Here is a 23113-nt window from a genome sequence, read left to right as displayed (position 1 = left end):
TCATAAAGGTATTAATCCAATAGAACCGTAACAGATGGAATCTCTTAATGAGCCCGAAAAATGATATTCACACCACGCGTATCTTATGTTCATAACTTTTACTGTACAATTCCTGAAACAACTCGAGTACTCATCGCCTCGTGTTGCTTTCGTGCGTTGGGGATGATGAAGAAAACAAAATAATTGATTCTGTCCAACTGCATAAAACAATTGAAACAAGTCGTTGTAGGTAGATACCGTACAGACCACCAGGATAGCCATCACTGTGCGCGACATGTGTGGTAAACCTGCTTTATTTTCTGAGTAACAGAACTTCATTTATGAGCTTCACATTCGTCTTTAAAAAAAGATAAGCAAACCTTTCTCTTTACTGACCCTGGCCACACTCTTGCTGTATGACCGATATGCTCTTACGTTAAGATCTTTGCCGCGTCGTTCCGACAACTCGGAAATCATTTCTGCATTGAACAATCAGGTAATCTCGAGTAAACCTAATCACTTCTCAAGTAGCCCTTCAATAGAGACAATATTGTGTCGTTGAGATTTTTTTCCCATTCGTGCAGATGAGATAAATGGATAGCAATAAATCATCATCTTTGTGTCGTTCTCAAAAACACATTTCTCATGAGTTGAGTACCATAAAGCAACTCAAACCCAACGTATATTCCTACTAAACAATAATTATCATTGATTATTATTATATCGGATCCTGATTATCGGTTTGCATTCATGTATTGCTGTACACTAGGGAACGATAGCAATTGAGTCTGGCCGTGAACATACCACATTAATTTAACGTATGTTTATAAGCTTCAATCAACGACGGTTCACGTACGGTTCATCAGATGTACGGTTCGGTTGGTCTCCCGACATTTACTGAAATACGCATGAATATGAATCACGCGAAAACGTAAACTAAAAAAAGTGTAAACGAAAAACACATTCGAGAAATCAAATTAACTATAGTCTTTTTTTCATCTTATGACTCATAGGATCACGAGAGGCTGCATTCACTTACGGAATCACTAGTGCTGGTGCAGTTCACGCAATAACGGCAGCCTGTGCTAAGGGAAACATCAGCATGTGTGGCTGCGACGCTAGACAGAGACTTCAATTCACCACCGAAAGTGAAGTTAGTATCGACTTGTTCTCCTTCAGCTTGAACATCGTATTTTTCCTCCCTAGCATGATATCCCCACGCCCGTTAGCTACATGCCTTTTTTTGTTGTTGTCTTCCTTATGCAGAGTTGGAAATGGGGCGGTTGCTCCGCTGATATTGGCTTCGGAATGCGTTTTACAAAGAAATTCCTGGATGCACGTGAGGTCGAGAGCGACGATCGCAGCTTGATGAATCTTCACAATAATCGAGTAGGAAGGAAGGTAGGTATTTAATCATACGTTGCGTTTCTGATCTCTAATTAGTTTGAAACAAAGAACAACTTCCCGTCAGGTTGCGCCTTCTTAACCCAATGAACGTTCCACACATATCTTTAATGAAAATTTTTCGAAACAACTCACTTGAATCGTTCTATTGCAGCATTTCCAATTCCTATAAAATATATAGTGATCGCAGAGTGAAGGAGATTAACTCTGGTTCCACACCAATTACACTGCATCTTTGTCCCATGAGTGGATTTTTTGAAATGTTGATTTCTGTGAAACATTCGTAGTAGCTCTATTCTGCTGTATAAAATTGATCGTTACCTTCACAGAAACACTACATAAAATCGGGGTTTTCGAAAAAAAAATTTGATGCCAAATGTCTTAAAATTGGATGAAACGTCGAGATCTAGTGTCATCTCGAAAAAAAAATTTTTTGTCAAAAATCAACACTCTGGGAGTTTTTTTTTTCGGAATACGAGACGAAACGTAAAGTCTGCTTCATTTAATATTGGAACACAAACAATTGCGTGTAGTTCAGTCATTTATTAACGAATTCATAATTTGTTTTTCATACAAATGTAGCATTTTCTTTACTCTTTCATAAAAAAAAATTTTAAAAATTATTCATTGCTGTTTCGAAGAAATTCTCGTACTTTTCCCGTAATACGGCACATTAGGCGGCGCACACCCTTTTCGTCCACCGTTTTGGCGATTTGATTCCACCAGTTCTTCATTTGAGTCATGTTCCTAACAAGTTTTCCCTTTGCCTTAAGCCTCCGCTTCGTGATTGCCCAGTATTTCTCTATCGGCCGGAACTGGGGGCAGTTTGGGGGGTTGAGGTCCTTCGGTATTACGCTGACCCCGTTCGTTGCGTACCATTCCATAACCGTTTTGCTGTAATGGCAGCTTGCGAGGTCCGGCCAAAACATTACTGGACGGTCGTGGGCACGAATAAACGGCAGAATCCGTTTCTGTAGGCACTCTTTTTTGTAGACTTCTGATGTCATTGTCTTGTCAGTGAGAAAGACTTTGGTTTTCTGTCCACAACTGCATATCCCCTGCCAAATCATGTACTTGCGGGCGAATTTATCCGCAAACACGAACTTAAATTTTGCAGGTACATCCCCCCGAGCCGTCGCCAAATAAAATTTTTGACCTGGGATTTGCCCAAAGTCCGCCTTCACGTAGGTCTCATCGTCCATCAGAATACATCCGTCGAACTTGGTCAGCACTTGGTACGTACGATTTGGCTGTTTGCTGGCTCGGAATGACCTTATTCCTTCCCGGAGACGAATTCGTCGCACCGTACTGTGAGCGGCCTGGAACTTATTGGCCAAATCGCGGTCTGAAAGATTGGGATTCCTCTTGACGGCCTTGATGACTTTCCCACGCAGTTTCCGGTCGACAGTTCCACTCCGACGCTTCGAATGCGGCTTCCGAGCCGTCGTCAATGTTTCCTTGTACTGCTTGATAACACGCCATACGGTATTTCTGGGCATTTTAAGCTGTTTAGCTAGCTTAGATGCCGACAACAATGGATTTTCAAGAAAACTGTGCACAATTTTATCTCTCCGTTCGGCTTCCATGGCGGTTGTTTACAAAATGCTATCGTTTGGTGTTATGACATAAATACATGGTGAAAGGTAATGAATTTCCCGACACGTGGGTGAAAAAAGTTTCCAAATCCGTCCACTAGGAGCGCCACAATGAGCAAAAGAATTTGTTCCAATATTAAATGAAGCAGACTTTATGGTTTTGGGTGCCAACAAAAATAGTTACCTCGATTTTTCATTCGGAACTTGTTGCGAAATGTTGATTTGCACGATAATATATCCTATGCAAAATATTAGCTCATTCGAACCCTCATTTATTAGTGTTTCAGACGTTAAAATTTGTGTTTTTTGAAAACCGAAAAATCACCGGATATCCGGGTTTTCAAAAAAATTGTTTGATGCCTGAAGTCTTAAAATTGCATGACACGTAAAGTGTCGATTTTTGACAAAAAAAATTCGAGATGACACTAGATCTCGACGTTTCATGCAATTTTAAGACATTTGGCATCCAAAACAAAATTTCGAAAACCCCGATTTCTTTTACTCCCCCCTTGGGGGATTTTTCAATTTTCAAAAAACTCAAACTTTGACCGCTTTGCGGGACTTATGGTTCAGGGTGCCAATGAAAAACGTTATATCAATTTTTCATACGGGACTCCCTGCGAAATGTTGATTTGCACGATAAAATACCCTAGGCAAAATATTAGCTCATTCGGACTTCATTTGCTATTGTCGCAGATGTCAAAATTTATTTTTTCTGAAAATCGAAAAATTACCCAAGAGGGTAAGGTAAATCGGGGTTTTTTTTGAAGAGAGAAATAAAAACGATGCTCCTCGATCTTCTCGTAGGAAATCCGCGTCTAATCGAGGATTGATAGCTTTTTCGGACATTGTGGACTTCATACTAAACACGTTCAAAATTCAAGACCCCCTCAGAAGCCTTTTTTCTGCCTTGCATCCATCTTTAGAGTCTTATTTTAAGCAATTGACAGCTTCATGGCCCCTTCTTGCATCAATCATATCTTTCGATGGATAATTCACCTAACGTAGTAGAAGATATGATCAATGTGCTACAATGTAACTGCCGTAGTTTATTGCCTAAACTATACTCGTTCAGATTTTTACTTCAAAATTATGATTGTGAATATTCACCCTTTTCGAAACATGGCTTTCTTCTGACACAGAACTCAACTTCCACGATTTTAATATTATTCGCCTGGATAGAGATGATTCCTATGGAGGAGTACTTTTAGGGATCAAAAAGTGCTACTACTTCTTGAAAATTACTCTCCCAGCACTATCAGATGTCGAAATTGTCGTTTGTCAAATAACTGCAAAGAATAAAGAACTTTGCATAGCTTTAGTGTACGTTCCCCCAAATACTACCATTAGCCATATTCAACTTTGGAATCTAGTTTCGATTCTCTCAACCCCAGTTCTACTTTTGGGTGACATAAACTCCCATGGTACTGGGTGGGGCGATCTTTTTGATGACACTAGGGCGGCGTCTTTTTACGATTTATGTGACGATTTCAATTTGACTATCTTGAACACTGGTGAAGTGATACGAATTGCAAAACTTCCGGCTCGGGAAAATCGACTCGATCTATCTTTGTGCTCAAGCTCGCTATCATTAGATTGTCAGTGGATCTGAAATCTGAAAAAATGATCTGAAATCAAATATCTAGGAGTTATCATTGATGACAATTTAACATTCAAGTCTCACATTAATACTGTCATTAAGAAGATTGCCAAGAAGTACGGCGTTTTGTGTCGTTTGAAAAAAGACGGTGACGGTGACTGACGGTGAACAGTAAAATTAAATTGTATAAATCATTGATCTCACCACACATAGACTTTTGCTCGTCGATCCTATTCCTTGCAAATAATACACAATTAACGAGTTTGCAGCGTTTACAAAATAAAATTATGCGTTCGATTTTAAGATGTAATCGATACACTTCCTCTAATTTGAGTGGGCGCGCTACAATGGCTATTTGTGAAGCAAAGAATTTACTATTTGACAATGGTGTTCATCTTTAAAATTTTAAACGGTATGCTGCCTCGATATTTGTGTGATCGAATTGAAAGAGGAAGTGATGTTCATAGATACAATACTAGAAACGCGGATGATGCAAGAACACCTAACTTTATATTCAGTAGGTCGCAGAACTCGTTGCTATACAAAGGAATACATTTTTTCAATTCGATGCCCAGGGAAATAGAACGAGCGGCAACAATGGCAGAGTTTAAGCGAATGTGTATTTCCCACGTTAAATCTGTTTTGTAAACAGGGTTCCGAAAATTTTTTGTAAATTAATTTATTTATGTTCACTAATTATTGAAATTTTAAAAAAATTAAAGGTATCTCAAACTGCCATGTTCGTACTGATGATGATGATTTTTTTTTATTGTATTGTAGATTATAAAAAAAAGAAAAACGAGCGTTGTCTACGAAAGCTTGAGCCTCGCGCGCGTTTGGTGGGCCTGGACTAATGTTAATAATGAACACTGGCAGAAAACTGATACACAATGAAATTTTATGTAGGGTCTGAAGTGGAAACTGGAATTGGGATAGCTCATTCAGAATTGTCGTAAATTATCTTTCATCAGATGTTCTAAGTTGAAACTTTTGGATATTGGGTTGAATTCCCAATCAGTCAAGGATCTTCCCGGGTTGGAAATTTTCTTGACATGCCTTGGAAAAAACTTTGGGCCTGAAGTTGAGACTATGACTATGTCATTGTCAATATGGATAGAAACATTGTTTGTTTTTCACAGTTTATGTCTATTTTTAATGTTCTATTGATAGATATGTATGCCTGCAACAGAGCCAGTTCGCTTTGTTTTTGTTTTTATAATACTGGCTTCTCGATATGTTTGAAAATAAATATTATCTATAAGATAAATCGTCCTGCTCAAACCTTTGTAGGGGTTGATGAAAATGCGCTCGCCTTCCGTAAACTGCAGTAACCTTGTTCCGTTTATGTTGCTGAACTGGCAGCAATCGACTTCGCATTGAGGATGATCCCCAACAAGCCTGCAGACCATTACTTCATTTTCTCGGATAGTCTCAGTTCGCTTGAGGCTCTGAGGAATCGATGAAAACTAGTAGGCACCCATCTCCTTTCCAAAAGTGAGGCGGCAGATGAGTGCACTGATCGAAAGATCTTATAAGATAACCTCTGTATGGGTCCCCTCTCAATTCCTGGCAATGAGAAGGCAGACACTCTCGCAAAGATGGGTGCACAGGAAGTCGAATTGTTTGATAGGAAGATTTCATACGATGATTTTTTTTCAATTACTGCGTCAGAATTTCCTCTTGAGTTGGCAAACCAATTGGGACACTGGAAGTCTTGGGCGGTGGTTATATTCAATTATTTCACGTGTTTCTTCGAGAGCGTGGTTCAAAGGTTTGGACGTAAGTCGTGACTTCATTCGTGTAATGAGTAGACTTATATCCAACCATTACTCGCTAGATGTGCATCTCCACAAAATAAAACTTGTTCAAAGCAATGTCTGTCGATGTGGAAACGGTTACGATGACATCGATCACGCAGTTTGGCAATGTACGGACAATTACGCAGCCAGAGAGTACCTTTTCAACGCCCTTGAGGCCCAAGGAAGACAACCCTATGTTTCTATCCGAGACGTGTTGGGAACTCGCGACATTTGCTATATGCAGTCGAACACCAGATGCCATTCCTGATCCTAATGTGCAACATTACAGTGCGTGTGGCAACACTCGGTTGACACAACTTTACCCAACTTCCATATCCCAAACCTAACCAGTCCCACAAAATTGTTGCCCCCTTAACCTCGAGTAAACTGTGAGTAATCGGTCGAATCCTTCTAACCATAGATTTAAGATTAAACAATATAAAACAAAACTGAATGAGCGGCTCCGCAAAGCTTCTGCGATTGAGCCTTATAAATAAACGATTTGAAAAAAAAAAACACTTTGTACTTCACTAGTCAAAACACTTCTTCCCTTTTATGCTGAGGAATTCTCATCTATGTAAATAAAAATTGAAGGCCAAATGTAGTGGTAAGCGGAATACCCGAGGAAGGAATGGTCCGATTTGAGTCGTCTTTATTTTGCTGTATTCGTATCTTCCCGTAGATCAATATAGCGGAGAGAAAAATTGAAAAAAAATTGGAAAACTCTGAAGGAAAGTCGGAAAATGAAATCCCCATATGTTCTACAATTACACCATGATAAGCGTTGGTAGTCCATTCGATGATTGTACTAACAAAATTGATCTTTGTTCGAAAATGGAAATGGATTTTCAATCGAAATAACGCACTCCTATACCTAATATCTACATAGATAAAAATGGAAGGCCAAATGTGTTCGCAGCCGATGAATCGTCCGATTTGAGCTAATTCTCATATGTTCTACAGTGACATCGTTGTTAGACCAGTTGGATTTCGCGTTTGCGGAATCAAGTTTAGTTTCCCGTTGGTGAGGAGCAAACATGGCAATAAATTCCCAGGTGGAATAACGCGCTTTGAAGATACAGGGTTTTCCATTTCGGGCTTCCGAAAGTATACAGCCCTGCGCTGACAACCGTTTGACATAGCTGTCAACCAAAGCGTCATATCGTTAGTTGAATGTCTGCCATTTTACAATATGGATCGTTTTAGCATCGCACAACGTGTTAATTTTGTTAAATTATACTATAAAAATGATGAAAAACCGGCAAATGTTTTCCGAGCATTACGGACGGATTTTGGTCGTCATGGACGGCCTACAGAGCACACAATCGCTAATGTAGTGCGTAAATTCGAACAAACTGGATCCGTAGCGGATATTGTGAAACCTGTGCATCATCGTAATGTGCGTTCGGCCGAAAATATTGCTGCTGTTGCTGCCAGTGTGGAGGATGACCCAAATGTTTCGATTCCACGGCGTGCTCAGCAATTGGGCTTGTCAAACACATCATTGGTGACCATGGAATGCGTCGGGCATACGTCGATTGGGTGAACGAACAACAGCAGCAAAATGCTGAATTTTCGCATCAAATTTTCTTCAGCGATGAGGTACATTTCGAGCTCGGTGGCTATGTGAACACCCAAAATTTCCGTATATGGGGCTCAGAAAATCCACACGTGATTGTTGAGAGGCCATTGCATCCGCCAAAAGTCACTGCTTGGTGCGCATTATGGTCTGGTGGAGTCATCGGGTCGTATTTCTTTGAAAATGAGATTTTTTTTGCCATAAATTGAAGATATGGATACGGATGACATGTGGTTTCAGCAGGACGGCGCCACGTGCCACACAACACGACCGAACATGGCCATATTGCGAACGAAATTTGAGGGACGCATAATTTCGCGTTTTGGTGATGCCAATTGGTCGTCCAGATCAAGCGATTTGAACCCGCTAGACTTTTTTTTGTGGGGTTATGCGAAAGACCGTGTCTATGCCAATTCTCCGCAAACTTTGAAACGTTTGAAGGACAACATTCGTGAAGTTATGACCGAGATACCGCCCCATATGTGCCGAAAAGTCATCGAAAATTACCTGTTCCGGATCAAGGTGTGCGAGGAAGCCCTAGGTGGACATTTGAGTGATGTTGTATTTCACACATAATGGCATAAACCAAACTTTAATTTGAAATAAAAGTTTCATCGAAATTCGAATTCTAAGTGTGTTTTATTTCAATTTACTTTCGGAATTTAAAATTGGAAAACCCTGTACAAATTATGAATGAAAAATTTACATGTGTTCCATGTAACGGAGAAACATGTTATTTGCAAGTGAATCAAGAATCTTGAGCGAAAGTTGTGTCTGAAAATAAATTTATATTCTAATGACGAGTTTTGATAGAAGTAATAGGAAAATTATAATAGAAGGAAATTGTAAGGGGCCAATTAAAAAATGGCAATTTTTGCGATTGAACCCACGAACGTACGCTTAGTAAGAAAACATGAATGTTTGAAAGAATTCTTATCAAAAAATAAATTTTGGGCGAGAAACTTCAATGACAGAAACATCATCTCTTTCAACATGGCGAATAAATGTTCGAAAGGTCATACAAGATTTTCTAGTGGACCGATTTCAACCAATGATTTTTTATACGTAATCTTGGATATATTTCCTGTCATCGTTCGTAGGATTTTTTCAAAATATTGATTTTTGACGAAATGGCGATATTTTTTGTAAAAATAGCGTTTTTTTTTCAATAATCGAGACAACATTCATCAAAATTTTATTATTCAAAATATTAAAAAAAAATCCTACGTACGATGACAGGAAATTTGATGGAGAATCTGGGAAAAACTATTTCATCAAAATCGGATGGACCGTTCCAGAATTAGAACTCCCACTAGTTTGCAAAACATGGTTTTGAGGAAAACGCGTTTTAAATTTTGGATCCGCGTTTCTTACGTAAAGATTTGGGTCCACAAATCAGCTTGTAACTTTGGAACGGAGCATCAGATAAACCTAGGACAAAAACTATAGTGCAGTAGACATTCCAAAGAATATTTTATGCCAGACATATTTTTTGAATTTTTTCAAGTTTCCATAGTTACTACCTTCTTAACTATAATACGCTATACTGCATCAATCATAAGACGATAACGAGACTTGACTGATTCATTGGAGGTAGCGAGTGTTTGCTCTCGAAGCCGCTGTAAAGAAACACATTCACTCTTATTTACGCAACTTTTCCGCTTGCATTTGTATTCGCTTCCAGATTGTCAAGTTGTTGCTGCGTACGGAATGCAAATGCCATGGTGTAAGTGGCTCATGCGCAATGAAGACCTGCTGGAAAAGTTTACCTTCCTTCCACACAATCGGGGATGTTATGATGAAGAAGTACCGCAAGGCACGAATGGTACAGGCGATACGGGCAGTGGGGAAAAGCAACGGACAGCTGCAGTTGATAGTGAAAAGGTTTTCCCTCAGTTTCATACTATTTACATACAAAATACTGTTTTTCTCCCTGTATTTTAGAGCTGAAAAAATTCAACCAAACAGTGCCAACAGTCAGAAGCCAAAGAGAATGGAATTGGTATATCTACAGCCATCGCCAAACTATTGCGAAAGAGACGTTGCATCGGGGATACTGGGCACATCTGGGCGCCAATGCAACCGTAGTTCGAATACAATGGACAAATGTGACTTACTTTGCTGTGGACGAGGCTACAATACACACCAGAATGTAAGAACTTGGCAGTGCAACTGTAAATTCAAATGGTGTTGTACGGTCAGTTGCGACGTTTGCACTGAACGAACCGAAGAGTACACGTGTAAATAGGCGCGAAACATTAAGGTTCTTCAGTTCGCCATCCATTCATTGTATATATTCACCAATCAATAAATCCTATGCACACTTTTATCTTGGACATCAATCAGTATTATTTCAATGTATGTTTAATTCAATTTACTTAAAATAAATATAATTATAGCAAATGTAAACAACTGTTATCTGTCATCACGGGAAGCAATTTGAACGAAAATTCATCGGTAGGGGAAGGGGGAAAGCTTCCTGGCCAATTGGTAGCCCGTCATGAGGGATCTTGCGCGATGAACGGGGAGCTTTTCATTGATTCTTTTACCATCGTAGCGGAGTATAGACGTGAAAATTTCAAGTGGTGCATTAATTCGTTTGAAATCGAAAATTTACAGCCAGAATCTGGCTTAAAAAGTGACGTGATGGCGAGGAACCCATCCGGGCCACTATTGGATGGCCCATTTGTTACTACCGTTCGGTTACGTTGAGAAAATCGATGGTGAAAAATCGGGGAGTGTAATAGATTTTCTGCAAGGCTGAAATTTTCATCCCTTGTGAATCGTAGCGTAAAAATTGTATCACCAGGCCACCTCTGTCAAATAGAGATCAGGATGAGAAGAAAAAAATACTGATATAAATCGATTCGTTGTGGAACTGAGTTTTGTGCGATTTCATTCCCAGATCAAACCAGCAACCTTTCAGTTCGCGCTGAAAATTTGCAAGCAGAGCATATCAAGCGAGAAAAAGTGAACGACCGTGGGCTAATAAAAGCTTTCCTAGTGACACAGGCCAAGGTAAAAGAAAAAAAAGAATGTAATTGATTAAACCCACATTTCCTATGGCTGTGCGAAAAGAATATTGTGAAAACATTCTCTTCAATAATATTAACGAAAATGATGGTTGGTGAATGTGAGAACAATTCATGATTTTTTCTTGCTTTGGTAATTTAGTCTATAACTTCAGTAAATCGGTAAGCATAGTACACCTGATAATAGAGTTGAGTAATATTCAGTTCGATGATAATAGACACAATAAAAATTATCCAACAGCACATATCTAATCAAATATTTATGCTTTTTATGGGCATACATTTTGTTCTCCTGAAAAGTATTCGAGAATTGCTACGGTTATAATAGTGATCAACCAACACACATATTTTTCATCCCTATTCGTAAAAAACGTGACACCAATTGGTAACCATGTATTGCTACCAACTGAAAGCTGAAATAGTGCTGCTATTTATATTGTGTTGTACACACGTCTGATATTCACACTCACAGTCGAACAGAATGCCTTCGACGAGGTGCTGGATATAAATCGTTGGTGATTGTCCTTACACTTGAAAAAGTTCCTGTTGGGAACTCATAACACATTGACTTATTTCAAACTGAAGCAGCTTCAAATAAAACCCAAACCAAGCTTGAGAGTAGGATTAATTCCTCGTAACCGTAAAGAGAACTTTGACAAGTGCGGTATTTATAGAAACAGTGACAGTGATAGTGAGGTGAGCTTCAATTTTTGTGGCACTTCAAGCATTCCTTCGGACTGTTTCAGTCACATGAGAGACATTCAGAAAGGAAAATGATTTCGCCAGACTCTATCAGCTTAGGCTCGAAAAATGATGTGATTGGTAATTTTCCGTTTCTTTGGTTGAGATTGTTAACCTGGCCACCAGAGATAGGTTTTCAAACCACGTTGGTTCCTTAAAGTTACACTGATGGAGCTGTCATCATCGTGTTAGTCAAGTTTCACGGCATTTTTCTACTCTTGCAAATGAACATATTTGGAACAGTGATGTTTGTAATCTGCGATATCATTTTAAAACCCGTTCTGAATACCAACAAATAATGTTCATTTGCGTTTCAATCAAAATCCTCCAATCCAATGTACATTCTGGGAATTTTGCATAGCAATGTCTACAAAATTTTCGAATGGCTGTTCATGAAACATGCACTATTGTTGTTTGGTCATTCTTGTACCGATATAGAAATATATTGGTATTTTTCAAAACTATATCAAACTTTTCTGAAAAACATAAGAATGAAAATTATTGCCTGGTGTTATTTAAATATTTAAAACACGCAGTCCCTTACCTTAACAATTTTTCTATTCACTGTCCAATATTTATTTCCACTGAAATCTTATCATCTTAGTATATTTTTGTCCATAATATAATATATTAGGGGAACCGTGGGTAATAAGGACAGTGGGGGTAATATGGACAGGTGGTTGATTTGTATAGTTACACTTTGAATTTCAGATTTCTGTTAATGAGAAAACTTTCTACATGTTATTCTTTAATATTTAAGCCACCCTCCACCCTATGGCAATAAATACTAATCAAAAGTGGAACAGGGAAACAAAAACCGAAAATCATACATGATTCCGTGGATGTAATTTTAGCTGCTTCGATATTAAGCATTTTGAGTGGTTTAATATCAAAATTCAATTCGCTGATGGTTATATTTCGATTTGTGAGTTAACAGGGAAGCAATATTAGGTATGTACGGAAAAGTTAATTTATTTTTGAGTGGGAAATTTAAGTTTTTGAAATAATTGTATTGGTGGGGTAAAACGGACAGTTGCCAGTGGGAGTGTGGACTGTGAAAAGTATGTTTAATCTATTCCTAAGGAATGCAAATCACCAAATGTAGACTGTTTAGAAGCTGACTGGAACCAAAAGCAAAATACTTGAGGGTCTGTCCGCTTATATTGCTGAAAGCACGATATTACTTCTAGGTGTATTAATTCGATTTTTTCATCATTTAACGGACATTCGTGATGAGTTCATACCTTGGTTGAATAAAATTATTCCTCTCGCGAACGATAAACCTCTACGCTTCATATATTACAAACCTGTCCATTATACCCGCATCGAAAAAAATGTTGTACGTTTCGGTTTGTTTTAATTTCAGTAAAAACATTGAAAAACATTTTTTGTACAATATTTGGCCAATTAGGTAGAAAAACAGTACATTGAATTGTAAGAAACTGCATCAAAGTTTTGGGAAACATGAGATTCCAAAGATATAATTGAAGTTCTTCTTAACATGTCCTTTTTACCCTCACCTTCCCTACTTGAAAAGGAGTTGTATCCGAGACACGATCGCTTAAGACGTAGGACTACGCAAGATTTCTTTTTAAGTTTGATGGTTTATTATTTCGGGTATTATTTGCGAATACGTCGAAATTTCATAAATAACGCTTTAGTAAAAAGTTTTGGGGACCCTGAAAAAGTGTCATGGCTTGCGTGGTTTTTGTAGAATCATTACGAGAAGCAACGATTCTTTCTTGCCTCTGCGAGAACAATACACTAGTTGGTCATATCGCAATTTGTTTCTTTATGTCAATGCACGCATTGCACTGAGTATTTAACGAGAGGTATCTTCCGTGCATCGCCATTCAACAAGAATCAACACGCGTCTAGAAGATGCACACAGATGCAGTGATAAAAATGAAACATCGCGAGAATGATCGTTTATGAAAAATCTTTTCTCGACTCTCGGTCAAAACCGTCAACAAAGCTAAGACCATGTTGCATCAGAACAGAGCCGCGCACGAGGGCAAATACGAATGGCGACTAAAAATATCGAAGATGTGCTATTCCCATGTACAAGCACGAGAACAAGCAACACACTCAGAGCACTCATCTCTTTTTTTCGTCTGCTTCGCCATGGCTCTAATGGTTGTGTTAATTGCAATGCCAGATGCATTTCAAGTGAAATATTAGCTAGCGTTCACAGCTCGAGGGGAAACATAAAACACAAAACGAGCAGAATTAGCGACCTTTGTTGTTTCGGGCACAGAAAGATTCTGAGAATTTTCCGCAGAGGAGATTCTGTACTTATACACTAGCGACAGCTTACTGACTATGCAAGGGTGGAGTTTACTTTGCAAATATTCTCTTTTCGCTATCCCCCTCCGTTGTTGCTATTCTAGCGGCTGCATAAGTTGTTCGTTATTGACAGCTCTGTTCGGGAAAATACACAAATGGACAGAACAAATGTATGAGAGAATGGGAATGCTTCCAATTTTCATCAATTTAACCCATATAGACTATGGGATTGTTGTGTATAGCATATCAAACAAATCTTAGAAAATTTCCGATTCGATTGGTATGCAAATCGTTAAAATCCGTTCGTAGAAAAATTGTTATTAACGTTAACTTTATTTCATAAAAACGTGACTTGTTTTCTGATTTGACACTGTTAATGTAAGACGTAGTCCAACGTCAAAAAGTGTTACTGTAATAAATAGACGCGAACGTTCGGAACGTTAATTCCATTAAAGAAGAATCTAGAGAGAGTCGTATGTATTGTTTCAAGCAAGGCGCCTAGAAGTACATCCTAAGGTGGGCCAACTTGCTAAAACCGCTCTTCAGCCATCTTGGAAGTCTACTGTGTTTAAACACAATACGCTAGTGCCGAAGCTCGCTCGTGAGCAGTCTGTCTCTTTCACGCTACAAGCAAACAATTCCCCTTATGCTTTCTTCCGTACTTTTTTCATATACCCCTCCCCTAACCAACTTAGTGACGAAACGGCCTCACCTTAGGATATACTACTAGGCGTCTTGGTTTTAAGCCGAATTTAAGAAAAATTATTTAAAGAAATATTTTCTTTCTGCGTAGGATCATCCTAATCGGTATTGAATATGTAGTAATCGGTGTCCTAGCTATATCATATATAGTTTACGACGTATTCTAATGCCTACTAATTTTGTATACAATTTCATCAAAATCGGTGGAGCCATTTCAGAGGAGTTCGACCACAAACACCGTGATTTATATATATATATATATATATATATATATATATATATATATATATATATATATATATATATATATATATATACTGATTCAAAATATGTCCACATATATACAATGGCTTCATCAGAACAGAAAACCTGCATCAATGTTTTTCAATGAGTAAATTCGCGCACTTTCTGAAATTAAACGGGATAAATGCTATCATATTTTAGTCAGTCTCTTCACCGAGCTAATTTTTGTAAGAAAAACAGGCGCCAAAAAGAGGGTATTCTAGCGTAGAGGCACGAATTTCGATGGTTTTTACGAGCTCTGAACAAATAGAACAAATAATATTTTTACTATACATTAGTTCATTGTATATTTACTATTCATTATTTATCTATTAACAAAAAACAGGAACCAAACTGAAAAAATATTCTAAATTAACAAAGTGGTGATGTAAGGGGGTCAACAAAAAAGTTGTGCCATGGCTTACACGTTTCCAGCCCTACTGGTTATCAGTAACAAAAAAATTGAGCATATTCTGAATCAGTGAAGATGCCGCTATCGCATGAACCTCGGACAAGTTGAAAACATATTTCTTGACAAAATGACAAAATTTCTTATGCTTTTTTGCACGTTTTTTATGACAATTTTATTTTTCTGAAATAGTAATATAACAAAACAATATTTTTGTATTGGTTCATACTATAGAGAGATGTATAAAGATTTCTCGCGTAACTTTTGAAAAGGTCCAATGTAACATTTTCGTCAACTCGAGAAAAATGAAGTTGAAGACCCGAACATTATTCCGCGAATTGTCTTAAAGGGTATCGATCTTTATCACTACTTTTACCACTAGCAGTCAATAATAACTCTGAAAAACCAATCGTAACAGTTGTTCCGTGATTTGAGCTTAAATTTGAAGCCTCGGAGCGAAAAATGTTACATTGGACGTTTTGACTGCCCCTGTTTGTACATTGGACATATTACGTTTCACGATAAGAATTTGAAACTAACTACTGAAGAACAATCGAAACATCAATATTTCATTCTAAAGACAGATTGTTATTGTCATCACTCGTTGAATTGCACTGACATAGATAACAACACCTGAAAGAAACAAAAACTCAAAACGACCGAAGTACGACTTCGTGTTCTTTTGATTGCTTTGTTACTTCCGACGTTCCGAGCGTCGGAGGAAAGAGGCGTCTGAAGTAACAGCCGAGTGCTTAAAATCCGAATCTGTACATTGGATATTTTTTGCATCGGTGATTAAAGGATGAAGAAGATAGATACGTGAACGATTGTTTTTGTAATGCATTCAGTGATTGAAAACTAATAGCGTGCATCCATTAATTCGATTTGTTTACATTTGTTACATAGGACCTTTCCAAAAGTTACGCGAGATTTATTCACATCGAATTTGGAATAAATCTGTTGTATTAAACTTGCATATCGTGTACACCAGTTTGAAAAAACTAGTTTCGAGAAAAACACGTTTGAAGCTTTGTGTCAAGGTCGTACTAGATTAGTTTCAGCATCACTAAAATGCATATATCTCGGTGAACAATGGGAATATCGAAAAGTCCTTTTTGGGTATATTCTTGAATGTCTAAACTTCAATGAATTTTTCTTCAGATTTCTACACTAGAATTTTTAAATTAATTGACAAAATTCTTCAAATTGTTATAAATTTAAAACAAAACAAAACTTGAGCTCGGTTCACCCTTCAACAATATAACATGATTGTCTGCCGAACAATTACGAGAACTCCGTACGTGTATATAAACCCCTTGAACGACAATTTATTTTCACTTTCGGTTCACACTTCAACAATAAGGGTGTGTCACATCAAATTGCATCACGGAAAAAACGCTGTAGAAATTTAATTTTTAGGAATTATATCTTCATCTTTCGCTTATAATCAGATAAGAGTGTATAGATCACGTTGGCCATGCTTCACTGTCAATTTTTCGTAAATTTGGAAAAATGTCGTCGAACGAAAAAGAGCGTCGTGAATTAATCCTGTGCACACATTTCGAGAATCCGGAGTTGTCACATCGGGACATCGGTAAGATGCTGGGAATCGTCCAATCCACGGTCAGCAGAGTACTAAAACGATACTTCGAGAACCTAACCATCGACCGGAAGGTGAAGAACGGTAAAAATGGATGCTCCGTCAGTGAAAAAGATCACAAGCGCGTAGTTAAGCAGTTTAGACGTGATCCGAGAAGTTCGGTCCGGGATGTCGCCAATAAGCTGAATTTGTCAAGTTCATTCGTCCAGCGGACCAAGCAGCGGGAGGGCCTGCGTACATACAAAGTTCAGAAGGCTCCTAACCGCGACGAAAGGCAAAACATGGTGGGGAAGACGCGAGCCCGGAAGCTGTACACCGAAATGCTGACGAAGCCGCATTGCCTGGTAATGGACGACGAAACCTACGTCAAAGCGGACTTTCGTCAGCTGCCGTGCCTGTTGTTCTTCTCCGTAGAGGACAAATTCAGCGTTTCGGAGGAGATTCGCAAGCAGAAACTATCCAAGTTTGCCAAAAAATACATGGTGTGGCAAGCGATCTGCTCTTGCGGAAAGCGGAGCGCCCCCTTCGTGATGACCGGCACGGTAAACGGGCAGGTTTACCTTAAGGAGTGCCAAAAGAAGCGCTTACAACCACTATTGAAGCAGCACGAGGGCCCGACCATCTTCTGGCCGGATCTCGCTTCGTGCCACTATTCAAAGGACGTGTTGGAGTGGTCAAAGCCAACGGGGTCACCTTCGTGCCAAAGGAAATGAACCCGCGAGCTTCGCCCAATAGAGAAATGTTGAGCGATTATGAAGCAGGCCCTCCGGAAGAACCCAAAAGTTGTCAAATCGGAGGCGGACTTCAAGAGAAAATGGATTTCAGTTCAAAAAAAACTACAACCTGACGTTGTACAGAACCTTATGGACGGGGTAAAGAGGAAGGTGCGAGCATACGGGCTTGGGCTCGAAGTATGAATAAAAATAAAATGCCAAAAGTTGTTTAATAGTTTTTATTTTACTGTCTAAAATTTTCAAAAGGATCGGTCTACTGGGCGAATTTCTACAGCGTTTTTTCCGTGATGCAATTTGATGTGACACACCCTTTATAACATGATTGTCTGCCGAACAATTACGAGAACTCCGTACGTGTATATAAACCCCTTGAACGACAATTTATTTTCAGTCAGCACTGCTTTGGCAGACGATTTAATTTAATAAGAGGAGGGATTGATATAGAAACTTGCGGTTCATATTCACTCTATTCAACCCTGTCATTATCACTTTCGCATAAAATATCCCCCTTACTTTTAGCCATATATGTCATTTACATCATAATGTCAGTTTGTTCAGGTTATGACGAGCTGGACTCGTCATTTCCGTTCAAGGGGTTAAGATGACACATAGGGAAATATTATAAGCATTCTCCACAATTAGTTTATGTCATTTCGCCAAAGTGTAAGCAATTGTGTTAAATAAGTCGAGTTTTACACACAAAATGATTAACTTCACTCAATAGTCTTGTTGAGACTCACGACGACCACGATTTTTCTAAGACATTCTGCAAAGATAGGTTTAAACACAAACGGAAATCATTACTTTCACGTTAAGGATAAGATAAAAGAGAAAAGAAATCCATCGTGAAATTGAGAGGCTGTCCGAAAGATAGAAAGGAAGTGGCTAGCAATGAACAATACTTTCGGTGGTTTCGGTATTTCCCACAATGTTTTGAATAAAAAATCAATTTTCACGAAGAACCAACAAACAAAAGTACGGAGATCCAAACACATATACACAACAAAACTGCTGAGCAGGCTTTCATTTATATATACATAAATTCTTTGCACCAATTTTATGTAGAGTATTACTCCTATAAATGACATCACTACGGGCGTCTCCAAGTCTGTCAATGGCAGCATTCATGCTCAATGATAAGTTGTGGCGCCTCAAATGGAAAATGCAGACATTACTTGGAATTCTGCACGTGTGGTCGAGACAAGTATTGTCACTAAATATAGTACGTGCCGAACACCAACATTTTTTATTTGAAATTGACTGAGTTAATTCTTATGTGGATTTTGGGTTGGAATCAAAAGTAATCTTTAAATCAAGTATATCAGCATCCGATATAAAATAATAGAACTTGACGCATGCTGACCTTGTATATTTGCATAAATTTTGAATAAAGCGCAATTTATAATTCCAAATCGCAACGGGCGAGATTTAGAGAAAAAAACTAAAGCAGAATCATAGAAGTAATTCGAATGTTCATTACACGATTTCCACCATAAAGCAGGTTCATCTTTTGCTCTGATGGATGTGAAAATAACGAATACCTAACACAACATTCGCATTGGCCGTTTCCTATCGAAAATATTTAACCCGAGAATCTGAATATCTTAATTCGCTGAAGAACATAATCCCAGAGCAGTTTCCTGTGACAGTGTTAGCAGCTCGATGATATATTGCTACTTTGAGCTAATTTGCACATATTCGGAAAAATAGTGCAAAGTAGCTCAATTAAGAACATTGGCTCAACATGATAAAATGTAGCTTCATGTAACAATAACCACAATGACGAGAAAACGAGTCTTGTCTGCTGGTTGGTCCACCCATAGATACAATCGTTGCAATCGATTATCTTTTTATAGCAAATAAATGAATAATTATAATTTTAAATCAACACCAATCAGGATGGACCCGGTACTGTTACGCTTTCTGCAAATAGCACTCTTTTGCCGAGCCGCCACTGGTAGTAGTTATGTGACAATTGTGGTAGCATCAAATTGTTTTAGACTTGTGTCCAATCCTAGCGAAGATGGTTGGTATTTTGGTTGAAACATCTTTGGTATCTACATATGAAGGAAATCAAATCAGTGGCACCCACGGCCAAGCTATATTCGGCATCAGTGCCACTCACACATCTCATCATAACAGATTCCCGTTCTAGTTAGAGATTTGTTCCGGCAAAAAAGTTTATGCTTGATCATAACGTCATGTTGTGCGTTGCGACCAGGGATATCAGGTTTTATCAAACGTCCACACGGCACGAAAAGCTTCTCCACATGGCTTCACAGTCGGATTGGACAAAAATAAACTTTTCATAGTTAGAGTTTTAAGCTAAATCTTTGACAAAAAAAACTGCAGCTTTGAGGGGGAATCAATCCATACGGATATAAAAACTGCCGTGGTAAACCGCTTATTAGGAAAATGAAAGGAAACGAAATTGATGAAAAAAGGAAAAACCAAATGGAATCAATAAAACTTATCTACTTTTGTTTTAGAATTTTCGGACGGTTTTCGTTTTTTTTTTCGAAACACAATATATGAAACTCTTAACATACATTGAAGTGCCTCCAAAATGTATACAATTGAACAAGTACATCCTTGGTATCCGAGGTAGCGATACACCATCTGTCAAGGCTAGATATGACATTCGAGTCTCACTCGTGGGTACTTGAATAACATAGGGCGCTAGAACGCTCAGCAGGCTAGCAAAATCACTTGATGTGTGACGTATTAAATAATACGGGAAGGGGTTAAATGATGGAAGTAAGTCACAATACAATTGTCATCTATTGAAAAACAATCAGCAATAAGATTTCATGAACATCTCGGATCATGACACCATCAAATTGTGAGTTATTTAAACATTGTTTCATTCTTCCATATACATTCCATATTGAATGCGAATAATGACGACAACATATTTTGTTTACTAATCCAAATATACTCTGCCTACTGATCCACTTCATATGTACCTAATTGTGTGAATGCAAACAAATGTAAACTAAGACAGCGGTGACATTGGATGCGAAAATGTGGCCGTACGAATCGTATGCAACCTTGAAAGCAAACAACTATCAGCAACAGTCAATCGCAAAATTGAGTGTACAAATGCTACTTCACGATACTTTCCATTTATTTGATATAAAACATCTTTGATACATTGATTCTCTTGATGTAAATTAATTACTCTCAATGTATGAGCAATGTAACTAGCTGTACGTGCAATAAAATTCCGCGAAATGTTTTCTGCTAATTGTTTGTTCCTATAAGTTGAAAACAGTCTCTATTCTCGGCATCGCAAAATTGAGTGTACACCTTTAATTTGTTCGAACAAATTAGTCTTGTAAGTAAGATCTTTACGAATTAGCGTACTTTTTTCATCAGTGATTGGTATTAACACTTAACCATTGCATGGACAGTGTTAGTTTTTGTTTTTTCTTGATGTTTTTTTTTATCAAAGTGGCGAGTTAGAGGGAAGGAATAGATATTGTTACACGTACAATGATAATAAGTATGAATTGTCGTGGAAAGATATTTCAGGGAATAGCAGCTATACTCGGAAAGCAAGGTAATCATAAATAAGTGGAAATACGAAGGAACTATATACCGAGTAAAAGACACAAACGTATCCTGTGATGAACTTATGATGAACGAGTAATTGTGCGAACATTTCGGAAGAACTCTAAAATAAAAAAAAATATTCCTAAATGGACTACCGAAGTAGGCGGCATCATTGGAAGACCTGTCAGCACAGACACTGTCCGGAGAGCAACATACAGGAGCAATCTGAGAGGTCATTTTAGCCGCGAATAGTCTTTCATCTCAAAGGAGAATATGAAAAAACGACTACAGTTTGCTAAGACATATGTTAACAGAACTAAGGAGTTCTGGAGCAAGGTCCTTTATACGGATGAGATGAAAACCAATCTCCTTGAATCGGATGGAGGACAGATGGTTTGAAGGAAATCAGGATCAGTGCTCCAAATTCAGCATTTGGTTCCCACAGTAAAACACGGTGGCGGCAGTCAGATGATTTATGGTACGATGGAGGCTTTGAACTAAAACCATGAGGTTTATCGATTTGTCAATAGGCAAGATGGTTTCATTGAACATCCTGAAACGTAACCTTCAGTGTCTCGTGCAGAAATTGGGTCTCTTTCGTGATTATTACTTCCGACAGAATAATGACCCGAAGCAAACTAATCTCATCGTGCTAGAGTGCCTACTCTATAATGTCCCAGTCAACTCAAAACAACTCCGCAATCACCCGATTCGAACACTATTGAGTGGGGAATCAAGAAATTTCTGAAGAATGAAAATCCAGGGACCAAATCAGAACTCAAAACGACGATTACTAAGATCTGGGAGAGCATTCCGTTTACAGTGACCAGAAATCTCGCCTCGACGCTTGCAGACAGCGCTGGACGCCAAAGGGGGCCATACCAAATACTAGGAGATTGATATTTGTTATCTGTTAACATTTCTGAACTGAATTCCATTTTTTTTAAAGAAAAACTTGAACTGTACACTCAATTTTGCAACGTCTGAATTGAAGATTTTTTGTTTGTTTTTTAAACATGAAGTAGAAATGTGACTATTTTAATTTTTTCTTATCACTACATGAGAGTGAAAAGGATCAATTTTACGATGAATATGAGTCGCTTTTAATTATTTACTTTTAACCCCGAAAAACTTAGAAATAACAAACCAACACGAGGTGTATACTTAATTTTGCGATTGACTGTAATTTTATAGGTGTGGTGCTCACCCTCGTTTCCGTCGAAATCGTCTCCCTCGAGCGAACAAAATAGTTAGTTTATTTTCGTCAGTGATCGTATAACCCAAAATTTTAAAAAAAGTAAAGCTTTTGTTCGTGTTAACTCTGAAAGATCTTTGATATTTCAATAACATCTGGAGTATTACGAAAAAGCTCACTATACTATAGACATGATACGCTTGAGGAAACGCATACGTTTCTCCAACGAATGTTTATTTTTAATCTGCTGGAAAGCAACATCAAATGCTTCTAACTTCTGCAAAGAATCCACTAGAATTGTTGAGGAACATCTCAACAATCAGGATAACTGTCCACAGAACAAGTTATAGCCGCAATTACCCACCTCTAAGAAGCTACAGAACCGCTTTCCGTTCTTTTTTTTATTTAAATCGTTTATTTTTACAGGCTCAGTTACATAGGTTTAAAGGAGCCGAACTCCGTGCTTTCCGTTCTTGACGCCGATGATTCTGCTTTGGAGGCAAAAATCAATATATTTCAATCCATTGTACTTGAGAATATTTCGGATGAACCTGGACTTGAATTTTATCGAACCAATTCCGAAGGAATACTAGAGGCCCTTCGCCCCAAACTGATTTGCAT

At 38.2% G+C, this 23113-nt stretch overlaps 2 protein-coding genes across 18 annotated transcripts in view; both read left to right on the top strand.

Annotated features, from left to right (window-relative positions):
• The window catches only part of LOC129777571 (protein Wnt-2), a 64948-nt gene extending 54639 nt beyond the window's left edge, over positions 1-10309 (top strand). For 10 of the 11 annotated variants that reach the window (XM_055783923.1, XM_055783929.1, XM_055783931.1 and 7 more), the window contains 3 exons: positions 993-1132; positions 1246-1380; positions 9641-10309. In XM_055783923.1, coding sequence (XP_055639898.1) covers positions 993-1132; positions 1246-1380; positions 9641-10204 — 839 coding nt within the window. In that variant the 3' untranslated portion in view covers positions 10205-10309. The remainder of the gene's footprint in view (positions 1-992; positions 1133-1245; positions 1381-9640) is intronic. The other variant, XM_055783932.1, reaches the window with a different exon arrangement.
• A 202-nt stretch (positions 10310-10511) lies between these two features.
• The window catches only part of LOC129780022 (plectin), a 90715-nt gene continuing 78113 nt past the window's right edge, over positions 10512-23113 (top strand). For all 7 annotated transcript variants that reach the window (XM_055787874.1, XM_055787871.1, XM_055787873.1 and 4 more), the window contains exon 1: positions 10512-10974. The gene's annotated coding sequence lies outside the window, so the exon portion shown is untranslated. The remainder of the gene's footprint in view (positions 10975-23113) is intronic.

Source organism: Toxorhynchites rutilus, chromosome 3 (assembly GCF_029784135.1).
Source record: "Toxorhynchites rutilus septentrionalis strain SRP chromosome 3, ASM2978413v1, whole genome shotgun sequence".
In the NCBI taxonomy this organism is placed as follows: Eukaryota; Metazoa; Arthropoda; class Insecta; order Diptera; family Culicidae; genus Toxorhynchites; species Toxorhynchites rutilus.
Note: the sequence above shows the minus strand (reverse complement) of the source record. Positions and strands in the feature narration are given on the sequence as shown.